The sequence below is a fragment of the Nerophis lumbriciformis genome, linkage group LG04, assembly GCF_033978685.3.
Source record: "Nerophis lumbriciformis linkage group LG04, RoL_Nlum_v2.1, whole genome shotgun sequence".
Taxonomy (NCBI): domain Eukaryota; kingdom Metazoa; phylum Chordata; class Actinopteri; order Syngnathiformes; family Syngnathidae; genus Nerophis; species Nerophis lumbriciformis.
In genome coordinates, this window is record NC_084551.2 from 21435211 (window position 1) to 21459148 (window position 23938).

General features: G+C 37.4%; 1 protein-coding gene across 1 annotated transcript; it reads right to left on the reverse strand.

Moving 5' to 3' along the window:
- Positions 1-458: 458 nt before the first annotated feature.
- On the reverse strand, positions 459-14645 carry fbxo32 (F-box protein 32). The gene is made up of 9 exons (XM_061950654.1): positions 14439-14645; positions 14011-14132; positions 10507-10556; positions 10307-10399; positions 7899-7992; positions 3589-3773; positions 3333-3515; positions 1415-1558; positions 459-1329 (listed from the first exon to the last, which is right to left on the reverse strand). Exons 1-9 carry the CDS (start codon positions 14549-14551, stop codon positions 1240-1242), a joined length of 1074 nt encoding a protein of 357 aa, XP_061806638.1. The 5' UTR covers positions 14552-14645; the 3' UTR covers positions 459-1239.
- Positions 14646-23938: the final 9293 nt, after the last annotated feature.

The window sequence follows — 23938 nt, forward strand, 5'->3', positions numbered from 1 at the left end:
CAAGCAAACAATAAACTGTCATATGACAAGATAAGGTAGTTAAATATGACCCAAACATACTGACTCATGCAGTTCACCTTTTATCCAGCAGAGAGCGCTATTTGCTTTGTATTGCGTATTTGCGCTAAAAAGGCTGACCGACATTTACTGTGTCTGTTCAGAGCGTTGCCAGATGTACGATAATATCACCGTCTGTACGATTATTATTTATTTTTTTTAAAGATATTTAATGCACGACTAATGTACTGATTTGAGGTTTAAGTTGTGTGCCTCTATATAGACAAGAGAGAGCGCTGTTCTGTTAGTGTTTGTAATGTTTTACTTTAGCAGATGGTCCTCAACAACACCGCATCTGTTATGTGGTATGAATAATCATCCGGGTGCATTAATGTGTCACTTCCAATCCAGCAACATGGAGCACATTGCAAACATACAAGTTAATCAAGTAAATATTTTATTTACACAACAGAATGCATTGCATAGCATGTACAGTACATCAGTGCACTAAGTGAGCAGTGCTAAAAGAAAGTCAGAAACCAACATGGAGCTACTTAACAAGAATTTGAATAAATACACAAATGCTTTTTCATGCAAAAAACTAAACTTTGGTATGTATTAAAAAAAAATGTGGTTGTGTTCATGTTCAGGATCTCGGGGAAAATGTACTGGTTTCAAGTTTAGCAATAAGGCACACAAAGTATATCAGTCAAAAACTACTGAAATAGCAGCCATGGCAGAAAATGATCTCATTAAAATATAAAGGTATCAAATCTTTATAAAAGTGAAAAAGTATATAGAAAACATGATGCAGCAACACTCAGTTTCTTACATTCAATTGTGTCTACTTCAGTTTGTCTTTCCCCAATGTGGACAACACACATCAAAACTCCACATCCTTACTGATATAAATAATCATCCAACTTCATGTGTTTATAGACTGTGACCAGCTTTTTGAGGCAAATACTTTTAAACAAAAAGTACCTTGAACTGAAACCCCCAAATAAATTGATATTTGTCTTTTGCCTTTCTTGCATCTAAAAATGTATTTTTCCGACTTGCCGTCTCTTCTCTGTCACTTAACAACAGCATCTTCCTTTGTAAAAAGTAAACAAGACACAATCCAAAATCCCAATTGCATGGTTGTCCCACAGCCTGATCACCATTCATATCTCAAATGAAAACAACAAAACTATACACGTGTATGTACATTATGTACACTTTCGGGGCAGTTGGGTGCGATCAGAATCTAAACAGGTTGATAAAGTCTTGTGGTGAGAGCGCCATAGTGCAGCTTTCTGGGTTGTTGGCAGTGCAAGGATGATTTGTGTCCTGTGAGAGAAAACAGTTCAAACTGTTATTTAATCTTTTCTTTATTTATTTATTTGTTTTATTACACAAATGTGTTCATTCTTACCTTCCAGAAAAGGATGTGACAATGTGAGCAGAAGTGCAAAGTGTCGCTGTATTGCTCTCGGTGAGGATAGCATCGACTCAGCTTGAAGTACATCTTCTTCCACTCCAGCAGACCTTTGTCTGACACAATCAGCCGCTTTCGGATCTAAAAGGGGAAGAAAGATCACATTTAGTTTTTTTTTCGCTCCCTACAATCACTGTAACCTACTTTAGCCAGTGGCTTACTTGCTTATCAAGTGATTATTTGTGTGCAAGGTGTGAGGAAAGAAGGGTTGCCAGCACACACTCACTCTGCTGACTCCCAGTATCAAGTTTGCTTTATCAGTGCTCGGACTTCTTCTCAATCGTGTTTTGTATTTGTACATTACGTACGCCTGCACCATGTAATGACAGCTAATAGTTTTCTGGCTGTAAGACAAGGTGTTGGCTATTTTACACAAAGTGAACAGTTTATGTGCACAGGTGTTCATAATTCAGGTTTATATTTGTGCATAATATTGTTTTCAAAGTAAGTTTTTGACTCTGATTTCTAATTGTAAAATGTACTACTTTAAAATGTTATACATATTTGTTTTACATTTGCTTTTGTATACACACACAATTCTCTATGAACTGTCCAATTGGACAAAATTAAACTAAACAAAAATAAATAAATCTTTCCATAATTACTTAAATGTATCATTAATTTGAATTTAAATTACATATATAAATGTTACAAATAAATAAATATAAATTTAATTAATAAATAAATAAAATAAATCAACAATTCATTTATTTATATTTTTTTATTATTTTAATTAATTATTTCAATATTTAATTGTTGATTTAATTGTTTCATGATTTACTTAAATATTTCATGAACCTAGTGTTTCAGCGCTTCATGAATTTATTTTAGTCATCAAACTCAGCCTTCAAATTCCTTGGGCAGGTCCTAACAACCTGTACTGTGCTGTGATCTTGGTCTGCAAGTACGGAAATAACTACAACAACTTCACAACATTCCTCTACTTTAACTGCTACATGCTCTGGGTCAGGGTCAACCTAATCTGCAGGGTCAAAAATATCCATCCGAAGTACGAGTATATCCTCCTTAGCCGCCATGTTTTGAAAGGCTTCCTAGGTTCAAGGCAATCATTGGACTAGATTTGTGTTAGCCCCGCCCACTGACATTGATGGGTGAATTTGACAGATAAAATACATTCATGAAGCTCTCACTCAAACAGATTCATGAAAAAAATGGAATTGTGAATTAATTTAATCGTGAAATAAATCATTCAATCATGAAATAATGAAATCAATAAATTATTTAATAATGAAATGTATTTTTACATTACCGGTAAATAAATTAATGGTACATTTGAAATTATTATAAATGTATTTCTAATTATAAATAATGACCCACTTAAGTAATTTTTGTAAGTTCTATTTATTTAATATTGTCTCATTTGACCTTCCATATTTAATTAAATGATCAAATCATTAAGTACTGAAATAATTCATCACATGATTTAATAACCAAACTGACTTATATTAAATAAAGAAATGACACATGTATGTATTTAATTTCAAATATATTTAATTAGTTCAATAATTGTTTAGAGATTTATTTATATCAATTTGGTCTTATACATATCTACTTTTGAACAGTTTTGTAGTGTACAAAATCATTACTTTTTAGACCTGTGAATTCATAAATGTATTTGCTCCATTAATTATTGTTATCACTACAATAAAATGCAAGAGCTGTATCAAAAAAATCTGGAAGGTGTTCCCCAAAGAAACATGCAACCACAATGCAATCATCATAGTGTCGCCTCAGTATGATGCTTTACTTAGATTATACATGACCTAATAGTAATAAGAGGCTCCAGCTCACCTGAACAAGATACTAGGTAGAACATTTAAAGATTTTCACGTACCTGTCTGTCTGTGAAGTGGTGCTGGCAGAGTTTCCTCCAGAGCAGCCGGTCCTCAGCGAGTGCCCCCAGTCCTGGACAGACCTGACCCAGGCTGACCAGGTCCCTGCCGTCTGACAGACGCTGCATGATGTTCAGCTGCAGGCTGACAGGCAGCTCCATCAGCGTCATGCCATTTGATGTGGGCTGGAAGAATCACAGAAAGGTCGCACTTAAGAACTTATTGAACGGGACGGACAGTTCTCTCATGTCGTCTCACTCTGTTGATCTGGATGTTGTCCAGCTGCTGATGCCACTGCAGGATGTTGTCCATGCGGTGCACCCAGATGTTGATGTTCCCCACCAGCACAGACTTGCCCATGTCTTGAACCAGACTGCACAGCGACACGTAGAGCGCCTGCAGGAGCTCCTTGATGGGACGAACGTTCTGCTGGTCGTCGAGCACTGCAGGATGAGCATTGACCATTAGAGACGACTATGACCACAAGGTGACTCAACAAATAGTGTTTAGCATAAAAAAAAAAAAACACATGATAAATCTCAGTATTTGGAGTGCCTGTCTACAGTGAAGCTTTCGTAAGAGCTCAAGAAAATAATATCTGTTTACGCTGTGACAGTGTTTGGTTTACAGTCTGGTTCTGCTAAATGTCTGCTGTTCACATTCTCTCATCTGCCTTCAGTTGCTGCAAGCAGACTTAGACCAAAACAACACTGACTTATTTCTGTGTTTGTTACTTCAAAATCATTCACAATGAAATGTGCATTAATAACTAGAGATGTCCTAAATGCTTTAAAATGTAATATCGGAAATTATCGGTATTGTTTTCGGTTTTTTTATCGGTATCGTTTATTTTATTTATTTATTAAATCAACATAGAAAACACAAGATACACTTACAATTAGTGCACCAACCCAAAAAACCTCCCTCCCCCATTTGCACAAGACTTGTTTCTTTCTGTTATTAATATTCTGGTTCCTACATTATATATCAATATATATCAATACAGTCTGCAGGGATACAGTCTGTAAGCACACATGATTGTGCGTGCTGCTGGTCCACTAATAGTACTAACCTTTAACAGTTAATTTTACTTATTTTCATTAATTACTAGTTTCTATGTAACTATATATTGTTTTACTTTCTTTTTTATTCAAGAAAATGTTTTTATTAATTGATTTATCTTATTTTATTATATTTTTTTAAAAGGGACCTTATCTTCACCTTACCAGGTTGTCCAAATTAGGCATAATAATGTGTTAATTCCATGACTGTATATATCGGTATCGGTTGATATCGGTATCGGTTGATATCAGTATCGGTAATTAAAGAGTTGGACAATATCGGATATCGGCAAAAAGCCATTATCGGACATCCCTATTAATAACAACTTCCACTCTTCTAACGAAATGTCGGCGTGCATCTGTTTGGGTTAATCAGCCCATTTTCTTTCTTTTATGCCTTTATGGGCCATATTTGTTAAGAAAACTTGAAAAAATGTCTTGTTAAGATGCAAAATGAGGAGGAATAACCTGCTCAGTGGCCATGAGGTTAGAGTGTCCGCCCTGAGATCGGTAGGTTGTGAGTTCAAACCCCAGCTGAGTAATACCAAAGGCTATAAAAATTAGACCCATTACCTCCCTGCTTGACACTCAGCATCAAGGGTTGGAATTGGGGGTTAGATAACCAAAAATGATTCCCGGGCGCGGCCACCGCTGCTGCTCACCACTCCCCTCACCTCCGAGGGGGTGATCAAGGGTGATGGGTCAAATGCAGAGGACAATTTCATCACACCTAGTGTGTGTGTGACTATCAGTGGTACTTTAACTTTATAAACAGCATGAATTGCTAATTAAATACATTTTACTATTTTGATGTATTGCATGTTCTACTTTGTATCTTGAGCTAGGCGATATGGGGGAAAAAATATAAAAAATAATATGAAATAACTAATTAGTTTTTTACATAAATAACTGGCTCCATGTACAGTATCTTACAGTATAATATTTACACACGCTCCCAATATTATTTAAAAAAAAAAGTCATTTTTCCTCACATCTCTGTATTTATACTGTATGTTATTATTATAAAAACATTCGCCCAGACCTATTTGTATAGGTTTATAAAAGACCTGTACATTTGACCTATTTTAGTAACAGTGGTTACTAATCCGTTCTAAATGGTTTGACAAAGGCCGAATAGTAAGACACCCAAAAATTTAATAAGCCACTAAATAGCATTACATAAAGAAAACAGTGTGAAATAAATATAAATAATACATTAAATAGTATGGGTGTCCTGATACTACTTTTTCACTTCTGATACCAACATTGGAGCCTCCAGTATTGGCCGATACCGATATTACTCTGATACGATATCAGTAGGAATCATAGTATGTACTTGTATTATTTTGTAGTGTTGAATGTTAAAAAAAGTTTGATCAAGTGAAATTACTCAGAACAATGGTAGGTGTAAAAAACACTAACTTTATGACAGGCTTTTCGATTTTAAAGTGGATCTAGTGGTCACAACAACTCATTTAATTAGGCTCATAGGGCTAGACGATTATGGCAAAAATAATAATTACAATCATTTTAATTGATATTGTAATCACGATTAATTACACGGTCATTCATTATTTCAAAACATGAGTATTTATTGTACCACCATAACGCAACTTTAAATATAGTTTAAAACACAGATGCTCCTTTCTCACTCATTCGCACCACATCTGTTTCACCATTACAAGCTCAGGAATTTGAATGCAAAAGAGGAGGCCCTATAATCTTTTTTTTTCGATTATTCTATTTTCATAATCATGACAAGCCATAATCGAAATCAAAATTTAAATTTGATTAATTGAATGATCCAGACACGTTTGTTACTGGATACTTTCTGACAGGCTTCTGCCTTGAAGACTTTGTATCTGTAAGTAATATACAATTATAATTATTTAATACTTGTTTATATTGACAAATGTGGTGTTTTTAAGGATGCAATATTGTTCAATTAAGAACACTTATTATGCATGTCTAGCATGTGTGCTTAGCTGTTGTGTAGCTACTATTTCTTAGAAGCCAAAAATTATTACCTTTTGGACATTTCTTCACTAAAATACAAGAAAAGACCAACTCTGTGTGCTTATTGGAGGACATTAAAATGCAAGCCAATATAATCAGATACCGCATTTTTCGGAGTATAAGTCGCACCGGCCGAAAATGCATAATAAAGAAGGAAAAAAACATAAGTTGCACTGGAGTATAAGTCACATTTTTTGGGGAAATTTATTTGATAAAACCCAACACCAAGAATAGACATTTGAAAGGCAATTTAAAATAAATAAAGAACAGTGAACAAGAGGCTGAATAAGTGTATGTTATATGACGCATAAATAACCAACTGAGAACGTGCCTGGTATGTTAACGTAACATATTATGGTAAGAGTCATTCAAATAACTAACATATAGAACATGCTATACGTTTAACAATCTGTCACTCCTAATCGCTAAATCCAATGAAATCTTATACGTCTAGTCTCTTACGTGAATGAGCTAAATAATATTATTTGATATTTTACAGTAATGTGTTAATAATTTCACACATAAGTCGCTCCTGAGTATAAGTCGCACCCCCGGCCAAACTATGAAAAAAACTGCGACTTACAGTCCAAAAAATACGGTACTTTAATTATTTTGTTGTGTGGAATATTTTAAAAGTTTTGATCAAGTGAAATTACTTCGAGAACAATGGTTGGTATGAAAAACTAACACTATGACAGACTTATGATGTCTTTAAATTGAAGTGGGTGGTCATTTGTGTTTTGGTTGTCACAGTAATTTATCCCGTTATACCCATGAACTGAAATGATCCGGACTCGTTTGTTAATGGAAACGTTCTAATAAGCTTCCAAACTATGAAAAAAACTGCGACTTATAGTCCGAAAAATACGGTACTTGTTTTTTTGCTGATATTGGACCGGTAGCCAATATCAATATCGGATTGGGATACCCCTATTAACATACACCTTAGTGAACACTTGTTGGCGGACAGGGGGTAGGGGAGGGCCACCTTCTTAACGGAATTCAATAGTGTTGCTCACCTTCTTTATAAAACTGCTGGCACTTGCAACTTTCTGGGGCCCCATGATGACTTTTTTGTAGCCGTAATCCGTTAAAAAAAAAAGCTCAGATTGAGTCACCAATGTGCGGGATTCTTTGTTTGGGCACTTTTTTCCACAGAATGACTAGTTTATTAAGCACACTGTGCTTAAACAAAGACAGCATATAAAAACCGAAGCTAAATTTTGCTGGAAAACGAATCATACGAAAAGTGCTATCATCTTTTACTATTGTATTTTTGTCCAGCACTTAAGTCAGTGCTTGCTGTTAAACAAAACAAAAATTAAATATTGTTGTCTCGGCAATGCAGCGTATTGAATAGCGCTACTTTAAAATAGTTTTTTTTTTTTGTTGTTACAGTAGAATTATTGGGCAACAAATGGCAACTACTTAAGCCATGTTGAGAGGAATGAGAGGCACGAGTTCAACGAGGAATGAGAACATTAGACTCACCTTTCTGCACCACTCTCTCCAGAATGTTCATGTAGTTTTTCTGGGCCACGCCGCTGAGAGAGGGGAGCTGGGACTTGGCGATAAGCTCCAGGAGCTTCAACAGAGAGAACGAAATAACATAAATTTCCTGCTGTCTAGCAAGAGACTTGCTGCTCCACGTTACTTAAAGTTTGTTCTGAAATAAAAACACACACTCCTCCTGACGAGAAGGCTCTCAAATAATTTGGCTCCAATCCATCAATGTCTTCACAGGGAAGAAGCTGCTGGGAAAACATTGGCTGACAGCCTAGGAAGCCGAAAAGCTTCGCAAAACAAGATTTTAATCATTTGTCAGCTGATGTGAAGCTGGTGAATTATGAATCAAAGTGTGTTTCTGTGAGGCTATATAGCAGACAAACTCCAGAGGTCATGTTTAACCTGCAGCATCATAAAACACTAACAAACCTTCCTAACAGCCAAACTGCTTGATAAACAAATAGCACATCTAAAGTCCTTTTCCCGTTCCTACAAGCTAATCCCGTGCCCTTCGTCTTTTAGCAGCTCATCAAGTGCTCCGCGCTTTGTAGAGCAGCCGGGCAGAACAATGTGGCTTCCCGGATCTACTTTTAGCCCCCGCGGCTCACGAAACTGCACTTCATAGCCTGGCGCTCACCCTCTCATTTTTCCACAAGCATAAGACGGTGTTAGAGGCCCGCTTGGCATTACATAACGGCTGTGAAGATACACCTTGAGGTTGACAGGTGAAAGTGACCCGTAGATGATCACGTTACACAGCCGTATTGTTGTACGGATCATTCCGAAACACAATCTAGTATCTGCAAAAAATAATAATTATAGTCAGGACTGTTGCATATAACAATTCTACTCTTAAAGTGCAAGATAGCAGTAGAATCCTCCAAGTTAGATGGTAGCTTGTGTGTGGGTCACCTGACAAACACCAGGTCTGGTTTCATTAAGCCTGTGAGGATCGTCTCATCTCACTGCACATTGAGACCATCCCCACTGCCCTCCTTCAGATCACATGTGCAAGACTTTTACATTCATTTTTCATTTTCAAAAAAGTAAAAAAAAAAAATAAATACAAAAATTATAATAATAAAAATGTCACTTTTAGCTATTAGCATTGACTGTTATGACTCGTACTCACAAACACACCAGGTCAATATCAAGAAGTGGGTAGAGTAGCCAAAAATTGTACTCAAGTAAGAGTACTGTTACTTTAGAGTAACATGACTCAAGTGAAGATAAAAAAGTAGTCACCCAAACAATTACTTGAGTAAGTAAGTATTCAGTGAACAAACTACTCAAGTACTGAGTAACTTCTGATTTATTTAGGAGCTATTTATTTTAATGGTACTTGGACTACTACCATAGTTAATGTGTGTGTGACAGAGCCACGACGACAGCATGTACTACAAAATATGCACATTTCGCAGTCACATCTGTCGTTAGAATTGGGCTAATTGTCGGCATTTCTACTGACACAAATGACAGCGCATGATATAATTGTTATTTTTCCTAGTTCGTAAGTAAACATTGAGGAGTTGTGCTGCCTCGTGTTACTTTTTACAGTGTGTGGTGAAATGGATTCAAACGTTATTAGTGCTTACGTTCCATTGGTGACATAGAGTCATGTGACAGTGCCCCTTGTAAGAAGTCTCTCTAACCAGCTAATAAGTACGTAAGTCTTTGCGAGCAATATTCAACAGATTATAAATATAATGGGGCGTCACGGTGGCAGAGGGGTTAGTGCATCTGCCTCACAATACGAAGGTCCTGAGTAGTCTTGGGTTCAATCCCGGGCTCGGGATCTTTCTGTGTGGAGTTTGCATGTTCTCCCCGTGACTGCGTGGGTTCCCTCCGGGTACTCCGGCTTCCTCCCACTTCCAAAGACATGCACCTGGGGATAGGTTGATTGGCAACACTAAAGTTGGCCCTAGTGTGTGAATGTGAGTGTGAATGTTGTCTGTCTGTCTATCTGTGTTGGCCTTGCGATGAGGTGGCGACTTGTCCAGGGTGTACCCCGCCTTCCGCCCGATTGTAGCTGAGATAGGCTCCAGCGCCCCCCGCGACCCCAAAAGGGAATAAGCGGTAGAAAATGGATGGATGGGATAAATATAATGCTAATATAAATGACTGGACTGATCGAAATGAAAGTCAATGTAACAGAATACAAGTATTATTTCTTTTTCACAAAAATAAGTGAAACGTATGTTGCATTAAAACTACTTTGACGATTAAAATGTATCCAAAAAGTTACTTTAGTAAATGTAATGCAGTATAAATATAACTAATGACTAACCATGCTTATATAATCAGCACTGTCTGCTTGGCATTGATAACAACCTACACAGTACATACCCTCAAAACTTTAACCCCCCCAACAAAAACAAAGGAGGAGGACTCACTCTGACGACATAATTGAACCTCCTGGTGTCCTTGATGGCGCTGCAGAAATCCAAGCGGTTGAAGGCCTCTCCCAGAGTACAATATCCGTGGCGCTGGGAGAATTTAATTAACAGGCTGTTACAGGAGTATTGAGTTGTCACGGCGTATTTACATAAGCAATGAGGAAAATGTTATCGTAGCTATAAGGTTATGCTTTTACCTCCTTGGTGCTTCCTTTATGAACATAAATCCACTTTTCCCGGTGGAAATCTGTGAGAAAGCACAATATTTGTATTAGTGGCTCCAAATAGATTTCATGGCATGGAAGGGAAATTAATCAAACATAATTTTGTTGTGTTTGCCTGCAAACACAAGCCAATCTATGGTCGTACACTGATAATAAAAGTCGGGCTGCAACTAACAAATAATTTGATAATCGATTAATCTGGTGATTATTACTTCGATTAATAATCGGATAAAAGAGACAAACTACATTTCTATCCTTTCCAGTATTTTTATTGAAAAAAAAACAGCATACTGGCACCATACTTATTTTGATTATTGTTTCTCAGCTGTTTGTAAATGTTGCAGTTTATAAATAAAGGTTTATAAAAAAAATACAATAAAAAATAATAATAAAAAAGTAGCCTCTGCGCATGCGCATAGCATATTTTCAACAAATCGACGATTAAATTAATCGCCAACTATTGTTTTATAATAGATTTTAATCGATTAGTTGTTGCAGCCCTAAATAAAAGTTACATTAGGGTGTCCAAACTTTTTCCACTACGGTCCATACACAGAAAAAAAACCATTCCCGAATGAAAGAAATCCAACCTAGAAAAGCTGAAAGTTATACATCAGTCCCTCCAGGATTTCGCAGGCTTTTTTGTGATTGTTTCAGCTTAAACTGTCTAAAATATGGCAGCTTTTTTCAAAAAGATGCTGCAAAAGTTGCAATGTTTTGAGGCTTATTTTTTTCAATAACATTAAATCAAGTTGTGATTTTATTAAATGTTACCAATGTTTTAAGTGTTCCTTGTAACCTTAACTTTAAAAAGCACTAGATTTAAGCAAAAAAAATTGAAAACAAATATTGTATTGGATGTTTTATTCCTTGGTTTACCCCAGACAGACTCAAAAGTAGACACTGGATGGCAGTAAGGTACTCAGAGCTTATTGTCAAATTACTGTTATGATTCGTTATAACTAATAGTAATAATTAAAATTATAGAAAGAAACATCACAAGGATTCCTTTTTGTCTGCTGTCTGCCCTGTCTTCCACAAGTTGCAGACAATCTGTGTATGTTTTAGGGTTAAAAAGTGTTTGTCCATTTTAAACGTTAATTTATGTTCCAACACATTTAGACCCGCACGTTAGGCGCATTTGTTGTGTGATATATAGCATTAATCTTTGTTGGTAACTGAGAGACTATGAGAGATTTTCATCACACTTCAACATCTCTAACATGTAAATGCTGCCTCTTTGCTAGGTCAGCATTACAAATGAAAATCTGTTCTTAATTTATAAAAATACATGTAAACGAGGACGTAAATGTGTATATATGGCATTACCCATAAACAGGAACAGACATTACCCATAAACAGGAACAGGAAGTAGGTCTGAGCTATGTGGAAGATCGACAAATGTGCTCTTTGAGCAATGAAGAGTTGATATATTGTTACACGTCGCGGTTTCTGCTTTGTCTACACAAGAAACAAACATACGTTTTGAACAGACAGTGACGTGCGCGCTTGAGCGCCGTTAAGAGACAAATTGGCAATTGGTGAAAATAATGCTGATTGGCCGAAAAGGAGGTCAACTCTAGTGCCTAAAGCTGCGCTGCTATTTACCTCTCATCATACATTACGCATTATACGTTAGCATTTTTAACATTAGTTGTATCTTATGTGTAATCACTCACTATTTGTGTGCTGTTTCTTTTTATAGTCCGTATTTACAGCTGCTAAATGCACTTTTTTTTAATGCATGGAAGAGTCGGGCATTGGACAAGTTGCAAGGTAGTGCATAATTTGCAGGCATTGGTTGAATTTGCATGTATAAGACTAGAGATGGCCAGCTCTGTTTAGGTCACAGGTGTCAAACTCAAGGCCCGTGGGCCCGTTCTGTCCCGCTACATCATCTTATGTGGCCCGTGAAAGCCTGAAAAAAATGGGTTTCAATAAAATACTTTTTTTCTTAAACTAAATGCATTCATTCTTTAAATTTTGACCGAAAAAAAATTGCATATTTTAAACTTTAATATCATCAGATCATGCCAATTATATTATATACTGTATTGCAAAACCGTTTTTGTGAGATAAAAACAAATAGTTGAATAACTGCTTGTCACCTTTATTTATGATTTTAAAGCAAGTCATACATAAAAAAAATCTAATAATCAAATGTATATGCATTTCGATTAAACATTATTAATCACAGGTTACTACCCGCATGCATGGTAATTTAAAAAAAAGCAGCCCTCTGAAAGCAGGCATTACTGCGATGTGGTCCTCAGTGAAAATTAGTTTGACACCCCTGGTTTAGGTCCATCACTGAAGTGAATCGGTTACTGCATTTACTCCAGTCACAAGTTAGTTAAGTGGGTACGAGATTCACAAAAAAAACTCGCAAGCTTGGCAAGTGAATGTTTGTTTTGTCCAGCCTGAGGCAGCAGCTCAGCAAGAAGAGGACATGTTTGTATTTGAAGCAAGAATCCGATCAGTTGCTTTTTCCTCAGGCCTTACAGTTTTTTCCAATTGCTTACACACTAAATTTTACATTTTCACACAGTTAACAAAAGTCTATACACAGTAAACAAAACCACTGTGCAGATTTGCCTCATCTTCGACATAGACTCTGATTCACAGTTTTTGAGAAATATCACACCAACACAATGCTTTACACACACCTTGCACACATAAGGATTGTGATACACACATCTTCAGATTTTGCACACAGATAATGATTGTAATACACACATTTTCACACACAATAGGATTATGATACACACATATTTATCTCCAGATTTTTTTTCAACCCTTTTTTTTATTTGTCTCAGATTTTAATTTGTACTGCATGTCATTGTTGACTACTGTGATATGTTACTTTACCTTTACTTTATATTTGCAGTTTGCAGCATCATTGTTGAGCAGTTCTTGAAAATATTACAGGATATTTTTACTTCTTTAGGTCCTTACGTATAGGCCCACTTCAAAGTAAACAATGACAATTGCTATGGATTTGCCAATATATTTTGTCAAGTTACAGTAATCATTCATCACATATGCTAAAAAAGGTCGGGCAAAATGCCCCAAACATGTGATTTCTTATAGCAAAATAGGGGTTTTTACAAATGTGTTTTGTATTTATCACTGTTGTGGGTAACTCACTCCAATAGTGTCTTTTCATTTGAAGTCTGTGTGAGTGAGGGGACAATAAAACTGCATTTTTACAAATGCTTGCTTTATTTTGATGAATGGTAATATGTTTTGACCGAAGTGTGTCATTTTGCCAATAATCTAGGAATTAAGAAAATGGAATGTGGTGTTTGGAAAATTGTGTATATCTTTTGAAAAAAGACACAATTGTATGTAAGCAAATGGGAAAAAACCTGTGATAAATGTATTGAAATGCAATAATAGCTGCACAATTAATGGCACGTTAACTGGTTTCCTTTCTTCACCTAGGGCCGTTCGGAACGACTCGTTCACGTGACTCACATGGAACTTTAGTGTTGTTGTTCATCAGGTCTTTTTTCCTCTTCTTGGCAGCCATGTCGTAGCTGAGAGTCAGCAGCAAGTTTTCCTTGTTGAAGTTGCTCTCCTGCTCTGCCTTGCAGAAGCTACGAAAAAGCACACGCACATTCCACTTAACAAAAAACTGTATCAAGTTACTCCTTTAGCACACGTTGTTCGTAACACGGACGTATGAAAGACGACAACACATCTGGATCGCATTCCGATTAATCGCGTAGAACACAAACCCTTCAATTGCAGTTTCAGTGACTCAGCAGAGTTAATCCTCTTACTGGTGTGCGTATTAATAGTTTAGAGAGTAGCAACAAAAGGACATACATAGCCATTAATGTCCACATTATTCTCCTATTCCAACCAAAAGACGTCATTTTCCGTTCAAGCTGTTGACAAACCTCTCCACGGTGACATTGTTGTTCGTTTCGTCCACCGCCGTCTTCTTCCATCCCTCCTCGGTTTTAACCCAACTTTGACCCGGCGATCTCCAATCTTGTCCCAAAAAGGGCATCCTGTGCTTGACGAGAGTGGAGTAAATATAAAAATAAAGTCGAAAGTTACAGGAAGTGTTGCTATGCGTGACTCCTTGAAGACTCTTCTGTTGTTGTCGCTGCGCGGCTTCTTATAGGCTCCCGGGGCTCAGAAGCCCCGCCCACATCGGAAACTTCCCCCTACAGCACGTGGCTTTGTTTATCAACTGCAATGTTGCAAAACTGTCGCCGAGGAAAGAAGAAACACACACACACATGACGGACACACACGGTAACGTCACAACACACACAAACACGTCCACGCGAAAATGTTGGTCCGTAACACCCCGAGAAGAATGTGGTCAATTCTAGCTTCACTTAAGGGAGAACAATTACGTAACCAGAAGTGGCCAGAAACTATAGTTGTTTCCCATCAAATATGCTCGAATAAAAAACAACAACATTGTATTTCCTACTTAATACTTAACATATATTGCATAAAATCACGTATTTTTTGTTCATAAATACCTGCATCCACCGAATGTGAATTATGATTTAATTATCGTAAATTTACCACACGTGTTTTGAGTTGCTGCTGGGGGTTGCTGCATCATCCCAATATCATAATATCGATATCAATTCAAAGATATCTTTGTTTTTTTGTTGTTGTTCAAATATGGTATATGCAGTCGCGATCAAAAGTGTACATACTCTTGTAAAAAACATAATGTCATGGCTGTCTTGAGTTTCCAATCATTTCTACAACTCTTATTTTTCAGTGGCCTAGTGGTTAGAGTGTCCGCCCTGAGATCGGTAGATCGTGAGTTCAAACTCCGGCCGAGTCATACCAAAGACTATAAAAATGGGACCCATTACCTCCCTGCTTGGCACTCAGCATCAAGGGTTGGAATTGGGGGTTAAATCACCAAAATGATTCCCGGGCGCGGCACCGCTGCTGCCCACTGCTCCCCTCACCTCCCAGTGGGTGAACAAGGGGATGGGTCAAATGCAGAGGACAAATTTCACCACACCTAGTGTGCGTGTGACCATCATTGGTACTTTAACTTTAACTTTACCTTTTTGTGATAGAGTGATTGGAGCACATACTTGTTGGTCACAAAAAACATCCATAAAATGTGGTGCTTTTATGAATTTATTATGGGTCTACTGAAAATGTGACCAAATATGCTTGGTCAAAAATATACATACAGCAATGTATTGTGGCCAAACAGCTCAATTTTTGTTTCATCTGACACCACATGGACACAGATAAGACCTTCTCGAGAAAAGTTCTGTGGTATTGGCCGCAATACCCAGCAATATGTTTGGAGGAGAAAAGGTGAGGCCTTTAAACCCAGGAACACCATTCCTACCGTCAAGCATAGTGGTGGTATTATGTATTATGCTCTGGGCCTGTTTTGCTGCCAATCGAACTGGTGCTTTAAATGGGACAATGAAAAAGGAGGATTACCTCCAAATTCTTCAGGACAACCTAAAACCATCAGCCCGGAGGTTGGGTCTTGGGCGCAGTTGGGTGTTCCAACAGGACAATGACCCCGAACACACGTCAAAAGTAGTAAAGGAATGGCTAAATCAGGCTCGAATTAAGATTTTGGAATGGCCTTCCCAAAGTCCTGACTTAAACGTGTGGACAATGCTGAAAAAACAAGTCCATGTCAGAAAACCAACACATTTAGCTGAATTGCACCAATTTTGTCAAGAAGAGTGGTCAAAAATTCAACCATAAGCTTGCCAGAAGCTTGTGGATGGCTACCAAAAGCGTCTTATTGCAGTGAAACTTGCCAAGTGACATGTAACCAAATATTAACATTGCTGTATGTATACTTTTGACCCAGCAGATTTGGTCACATTTTCAGTAGACCCATAATAAATTCATAAAAGAACCAAACTTCATGAATGTTTTTTGTGACCAACAAGTATGTGCTCCAATCACTTTATCACAAAAAATAACAGTTGTAGAAATGATTGGAAACTCTAGACAGCCATGACATTATGTTCTTTACAAGTGTATGTAAACTTTTGACCACAACTGTATGTATATTAGTGCTGTCAAATGATTACTCTTTTAAAATCAGATTAATACACGTTTGAATTTAGATTAATCATGATTAATTAAAGGTGAATACTTGCTTGTATAAATAAAATTAACTTAGAAAAAGACACCAATATTCAGTTCAGTTCAGTTTCAGTTTATTTCGAACATGCATACGATACAATGTAATGCATCACACATTTCCAGTTGTTTCATTACAGCACGTCCGAAAAGGAGTAGGAAGAAGCAGAGCTTATTTAATCCTACCCCTTTTCATACCATAGCAATTTTATCCAATTTCCTTGTTTTCTGTAACAAAACAGTGAACAAATAAATAATATACCATAGTAAGCAAACAAATATTAAATACATAAATAATCTTTGTCTCGATTAAAAAAAAAAAAAGGGTTGACGATTTGGACAGAAATTTTTACAATTTTACTGTCAGAATGTCATACAAGAACATCTTTTAAATGTTTTACTTAACTGTTTATCATTTTTTTGCAAAAAAAGTGGTAACAGTTTTATATAAAGTCCAGTCCGAGTGTATTTGAGTGGGGAACTTTGCCACTGAGCACACCAGTCAGAGTCTCCGCACTCATCTTTGCACAGACGTATGCATTTATATGATCCATGACTGAATAACAACCCGCTTCACTTTTCAAGTAACCATCAATGGTTAAGGTAAACTGGTAAAGGAACATGCCCGGTCATCATAAATTAATACATGATTAATGCGATAATTTTTGTGATTAATCACAGGATTTAACTTTGTTATTTTTGACAGCCCTAATTTAGATATTGTTATTGACACAGGAGGGCTATGCAGGCAAAAAGCCAAATGATTTAAACAAAAGTCTATAATAGTTTTTGCTTTTGTTTTTTAAGATACATTTTTTTTAACTATGTTTAAACAGTTGTCTGTAACAAAAGAGAATAAATGCATTATTTTGTTTTCGTAAAATTTTTTGGATCAAGTTCATGGTTCATAATGTGTGGTAAAATATTCAATCTAGCATATCTAAAAGCTTGTCTGACTGGAAGAAACTGAAAAGTACTTTTGTTTTCGTACACGCTACTTTTGGTATGGTTGGGTTTTTGACGAAAATTTTTGCCAAAAGTTTTCCCCGGTTTTTGTATACCGTTACTACCTGCTATTTTCGGTTATCGTACGCCGAAACATTGCTTGTAACAAGCTATTTATGGAGCTAAATTAAGGCCAAAAATGTTGTACTTGGAAAAATACCATTTTAAATCAGAAAAATCAAGTTGTGATGTTGAATTTTGAAAAATCAGTATTTGTATTTAAAAAAAAAAAAAAAAAAAAGAAGTGCACACAATTTTTTTAGGTTGAATATAAGTATGATTCAAACTGGATATTGTTTTGAACACATCCATCCATCCATTGTCTACCGCTTATTCCCTTTGGGGGTCGCGGGGGGCGCTGGAGCCTATCTCAGCTACAATCGGGCGGAAGGCGGGGTACACCCTGGACAAGTCGCATTATTTTTTTTAATTTTCACTGGCTGGCTCTGTATTTACTTGGTATCGGATTGATACCAACATTTGCAGTATAGTATTTGCCAATTACATAAGTGGTCATCTGGCACAATGGATTTGTATCATTTACGTGTTTTTGATACTGTATATCTCTCATGTTTTTAAATTAAGCTTCTGATCATCATGTTCCACACAAACTGCTCTGCAGTCTAAATAGTTTTTGTTTTTTTACAGCTAATACATTTATATTCCTATAATTCTAAGAAGAAGATGTTTAACCTTGTTCAAAGGAAGCATGGCTGAGTAGTCCCATGATTCTTAGTCACTCCTGCTGGTATAAATAGATCCAAGTTGTCTGGGGTATTGAGTTACATTGTATACTGTGTGGGAGTGTTTATCTCTAGTGGTGGGTTCATCCCATTATATTTCAATGTATTCAAACGTAGCAATAACTCATCTATGACAACCTGACAGAACATTTTAATGTTTTAATGTCTGCACCATTGAGTCAGCCTAAGCTGGATTCAATACACATTTAATAATAGCGAGCAGGGCTCTTTGAAATGCAGATTGTTTTGGTGCAGTAATTCTCATGGAGTGTGGCCCGCCACATATAAATTTGGACCGCAGCATATCATTTTGGCACTACCTGTTCGCCCTCATAAACACATAACATAACGCAACTGGACTGCCAGAGAATAAGAAGACGGTGCAGAAGGGATCCATGTTGCCAAATTAGCGACTTTGTTGCTAAATGTAAAAAAACTAGCAGCAAATTTAGTAAAGAGACTTTTGGAGAGCCTGACACAAAAGCATATATCGCTCTTGTGTCATGGCAAATAATGCAAATTCTACGATGACGCCAGTACGTCATTGCAGTCCTCTGGGAAACAATGTGGCGTAAGCAGGAAGCATATTCCAAATAGTACCTGTTGCAGGTGAAAGTATTGTTAATCTTGTCATCAACACAGTGAGAAAAACAACAAATGGATGAATCGTAAGTAGAGATACTTTTTACAGACACCGACTGAAGTCTGTCAGTAGTACCGTGTATCCATTCAAGTAAAATTAAACTGTGCCATATTTCGATACCTTTGTTGCATGTGCTGTCATGTCCGAATCGGCCGTTTCAAACAGGCACTCAAGCAGCACTCAGTTGGACTGCGTCAAGATAATGTTACAATTTTCCATGCCAACAAAGCAAGTATGCCTGATAGAAAACACTTGAATGTACAGTAAGACGCCACCTTTCAAAATGTGCCAGATCGATGCTAATTTACATTGGAGTTGCCATAGCCATGCTACTGATTAGCATTAGCAATTTTACATGGCTATTTCAACACCTCCAGATGTGCTAATGAAAACTACAGCTAAAATGCATGTCACAATCAAAAAGCTGGTGTATAAAAAACAATACTTGCAGTATAAACCCTTTTTAAGGCGCAAAATAAGACTAGATTCAGCTTAATGACAAATACTACTCCCTGACTAGGCAACATACCATAGCCTACACCAGTGCTGTCAAACATGTGGACCGCGGGCCGAATCAGGCCCGCGAACAGGTTTTATCTGGGCCGCGGCCCACGTGATAAGATAAAAAAATGAGCTGATTTTTTTTTTTTTTAATGAAAGAAGCTGCTGTGGTATATGTGTCCACTGGATGTCACAATAGCAATTCTGTTAGGCAAGCAAATGGTTCATACCAGGGCCAAGCAAGAGGTACACAGTAAAGTGTGGCTGCGGCTCTTCTCCCTCGACCCAAACGAAACGTAAAACGGCAGTTTTTAAACACATTGTTATTTAGCAACCTCATTGGCCCAAAATGTCTCTGTCAAAAATGAGAAAAGTCAACACAGAATGTAACTCAACCCTCTTTCTTATGGTTAGTTGAGTTAGCACAGGACATGACAAATGAGGTTTTTGATACCTAGAAAAGTTTCCATCGGTTTATTTTGCTTTTTGTTCAATCCCAGATAGGCTGTGACTTAAGGTTTAACCATCCAGCCATCCATCCATTTTCTACCGCTTATTCCCTTTGGGGTCGCGGGGGGCGCTGGAGCCTATCTCAGCTACAATCGGGCGGAAGGCGGGGTGCACCCTGGACAAGTCGCCACCTCATCGCAGGGCCAACACAGATAGACAGACAACTTTCACACTCACATTCACACACTAAGGCCAATTTAGTGTTGCCAATCAACTTATCCCCAGCATGGCTTTGTAAATACACTGAGACAAAGTCTAAGTTTATTGTGTTTTTAGAACTCCACCATTTTCTTCCTCAGAATTTTCAACAAACTTGAAGTGTTTTGTCAGGAGGATTATTTGTGATTTGTACATTTTCAGAACGTGCTTGTTTTATTTCCTGTCCAAATTAAAACAAAGAAAACAACCTGAAGTTGTCTTTATTTTGAAGTTATCATGCCATGATTTTACCAGTCCGGCCCACTTGGGAATATATTTTCCTCTATGTGGCCCCCGAGCTTAAATGAGTTTGACACCACTGGCCTACACACTACTACCTTGGAATTGCAACTGCATGCAACGTCTACTATATCAGTGTTTTTCAACCTTTTTTGAGCCAAGGCACATTTTTGTCATTGAAAAAATGCGGAGGCACACCACCAGCAGAAAACATAAAAACGTTAAACTCAGCAGTTGATATTGACAATAAAAAGTTGTTCTCGCAAGTTTTGGATAAGAATTCAAACCATAACCAACCATGCACGACTATAGCTCTTGTCTCAAAGTACTGTCACATCATGCTGTGACTTATTTGGGGTTTTTGGTGTCTTCCTGTGTGTAGTGTTTAGTTCTTGTCTTGCACTCTTATTTTGGTGGCTTTTCCTGTTTTGTTGGTATTTTCCTGTAGAAGTTTCATGTCTTCTGTATGTTTTCTTTTAGCAAACAAGGCTATTTAAGTTGTCGCTATCCTTCTTTGCGGGGACATTGTTGATTGTCATGTCATGTTCAGATGTACTTTGTGGACGCCGTCTTTGCTCCACAGTAAGTCTTTGCTGTCGTCCAGCATTCTGTTTTTGTTTACTTTGCAACCAGTTCAGTTTTAGTTTCGTTTTGCATAGCCTTCCCTAAGCTTCAACGCCTTTTGTTTATTTTTGGTTTAAGCATTAGATACCTTTTTACCTGCACGCTGTCGTCTGCATATTGTGATCACAACAAACCATGTTTCCGACATCTACAAAGCAATTAGCTACCGGCTGCCACCTACTGATATGGAAGAGTACAACATGGTTACTCTGCCGCATTCTAGACAGCAGAGGTGTGGACTCGAGTCACATGACTTGGACTCGAGTCAGACTCGAGTCATGAATTTGATGACTTTAGACTCGACTTGACAAAATGTAAAAAGACTTGCAACTCGACTTAGACTTTAACATCAATGACTTGTGACTTCACTTGGACTTGAGCCTTTTGAATTGACATGACTTGACATGACTTGCTACTTTCCCCAAAACCCAAAGATGAAAAAGTTATTCGGGAGCGCTCCGTATTTTTCATTGTGTACTTGTCTATCAGCGTTGCGTGTGTCAGCTGGTGTGCTGTCAGTACAACAGCCAATCAAATTAGATCTACTTTGTTTTCATCACACAGCATTCATCCAATCAAATTGCAGGACAACCAACGAAGAAGACATGTCCAAACCACACGCCAGTGAACAAAAAATGATACCTAAAATAATTTTGTTTGGGTATAAAAATTACGAGGTGGTCAACACAAAACGGTTTGCAGTATGCAACACATGCGGTTCGAAAATTACTGATGGAGAGGCAACAACTTCCAACTTCGTCCGGCATTTGAATTTGCACAAAGAACGGTAAGTTTTGAATGTAAGATAACGTTTATTGGCTAAGTAATGTGACTTTTATTTGCTGTGTAGTTAAATCAGTGAGGCTATAAACTCACTGCTAACGTTATAACGTTATTGCAAACACGGGAATCTGTTGCAGTTCACTACCTTATTCATACTTTTTGTTCAGTGATTTTTTTTAAGCAGGGTTACGTTAGTCAATATATCACACGTAACGTTAGACGGCGGTCAGCAGCACCGCGTATTTTAACCACCTAAAAAAAGACAAAAATAGTAAAATAAAGGTCAGTTAAAATGTATACTATATTATGAATATGTGTACCGTTTTAGCTAGCTTTCTGACATACTGTTGGTTGTTTACCTCAGTGGTCCCCAACCACCGGGCCGCGGTCCGTGGATCGATTGGTATCGGGCCGCACAAGAATTTTTTTTTTTTTCTTTTCTTTTTTTAATTAAATCAACATAAAAAACACAAGATACACTTACAAGTAGTGCACCAACCCAAAACAACTCTCTCCCCCCTTTTGTTCTGGGCATTGAACATGAAGACTCTTCCTTCACTGTTCCGAGTGGCCATGAGAGTCTTGGCAGTGCCTGCCTCCAGTGCTCCAGTGGAGCGAGTTTTCAGCCATGGTGGCATCATACTACGCCCCCATCGTGCACAAATGACTGACAGACTCTTGGCTAATTTGGTCTTTTGCAAATGCAATGCAGCATAGGGCCCTGACATATAAAAAGTACAACTTTTTTGTTATGTTCACGTATATGTCATGTTTTTTCAATGTTAACACTTTTGTACAAATAAGTACATTTGCACTTTATTTTTCAATGTGTTTGTTCTGTAAAGGAATGAGTTAATGTTTAAAATGACTGGTTAATAGTGCTATTATAAAGTGCAATGTCAGCACAATTTTCTTTCCTGCAATTTAAAATGCACTTGTTTTAATAAATAAATACAGCATTTGAAAAGCATACACAATCTGTGTTAATATATTAGTCTGTGGTTAAAAGGACTTGAAAGGACTCGAAACTCAAAATGCAGGACTTAGGACTTGACTTGAGACTTTCCAGTCTTGACTTTGGACTTGACTCGGGGCTTGCCTGACTTGACTCGGACTTGAGGGCAAAGACTTGAGACTTACTTGTGACTTGCAAAACAATGACTTGGTCCCACCTCTGCTAGACAGCACCAACACTCAACAACGGCACATTTGCAATTATTATTACTGGTTTGCAAAAAATATTTTTAACCCAAATAGGCAAAATGACATATTCTCCCACGTCACACCAGCCTGTATCTCACGGCACACTAGTGTGCCGCGGCACAGTGGTTGAAAAACACTGTACTATATGATACTTGCAAATGTAACTCAGAACTGTAAGAAAACAAGATATAACATATGGATCATTATTATCTCATTGTTGAATGTAAAATAAAAATTAGATTTTATTGTTAAAGAAATGTATTATCACAAAAGGACACGGAAGTACCAAAAATTTATATTGTTGAGTACCGGTATCGATTCCCACGTACAGGTATTGATACTGTATTGATTGAAATGCAAAAGGTACCTGTACCTAATCTTAAGACTGTTATTAAGTGTTACTTGGTTAAATGTCCTGCAGCACGTTAAACATCCAGTGTGAGGGGAGCGGCTGCAAAACATATAGTGTGTCTTTTTGCCCTCATTTATTGTATGTCTGCATTTAGGGGAGCAGTTTGATGGGGGCCATAATTCATAGCAGTATACAATCATTCAAAACATGTCAGCAAGACAGCACTTGGTGTGCAATACATTTTCCTGGAAGCCGTGATATGTTGTCTCATCTGGTGTTTAGTTGTGCTTGTTGCTTTTCATGCCCCACACTGACGTGTAGGAAGCTTTTGGCCGAATTGGTGTTACACATTTGATTGTTTTGTTTATCTCCCATCCCATGTGTGACTGATGCTTTTGAAACAGGTGCATCTGCCACATCATGTTTGTGGTTTTCATGTAACACCCCGATGTAGGCAAAAGGTCTCACACGCCCATGCAACTTCGTCCCTGT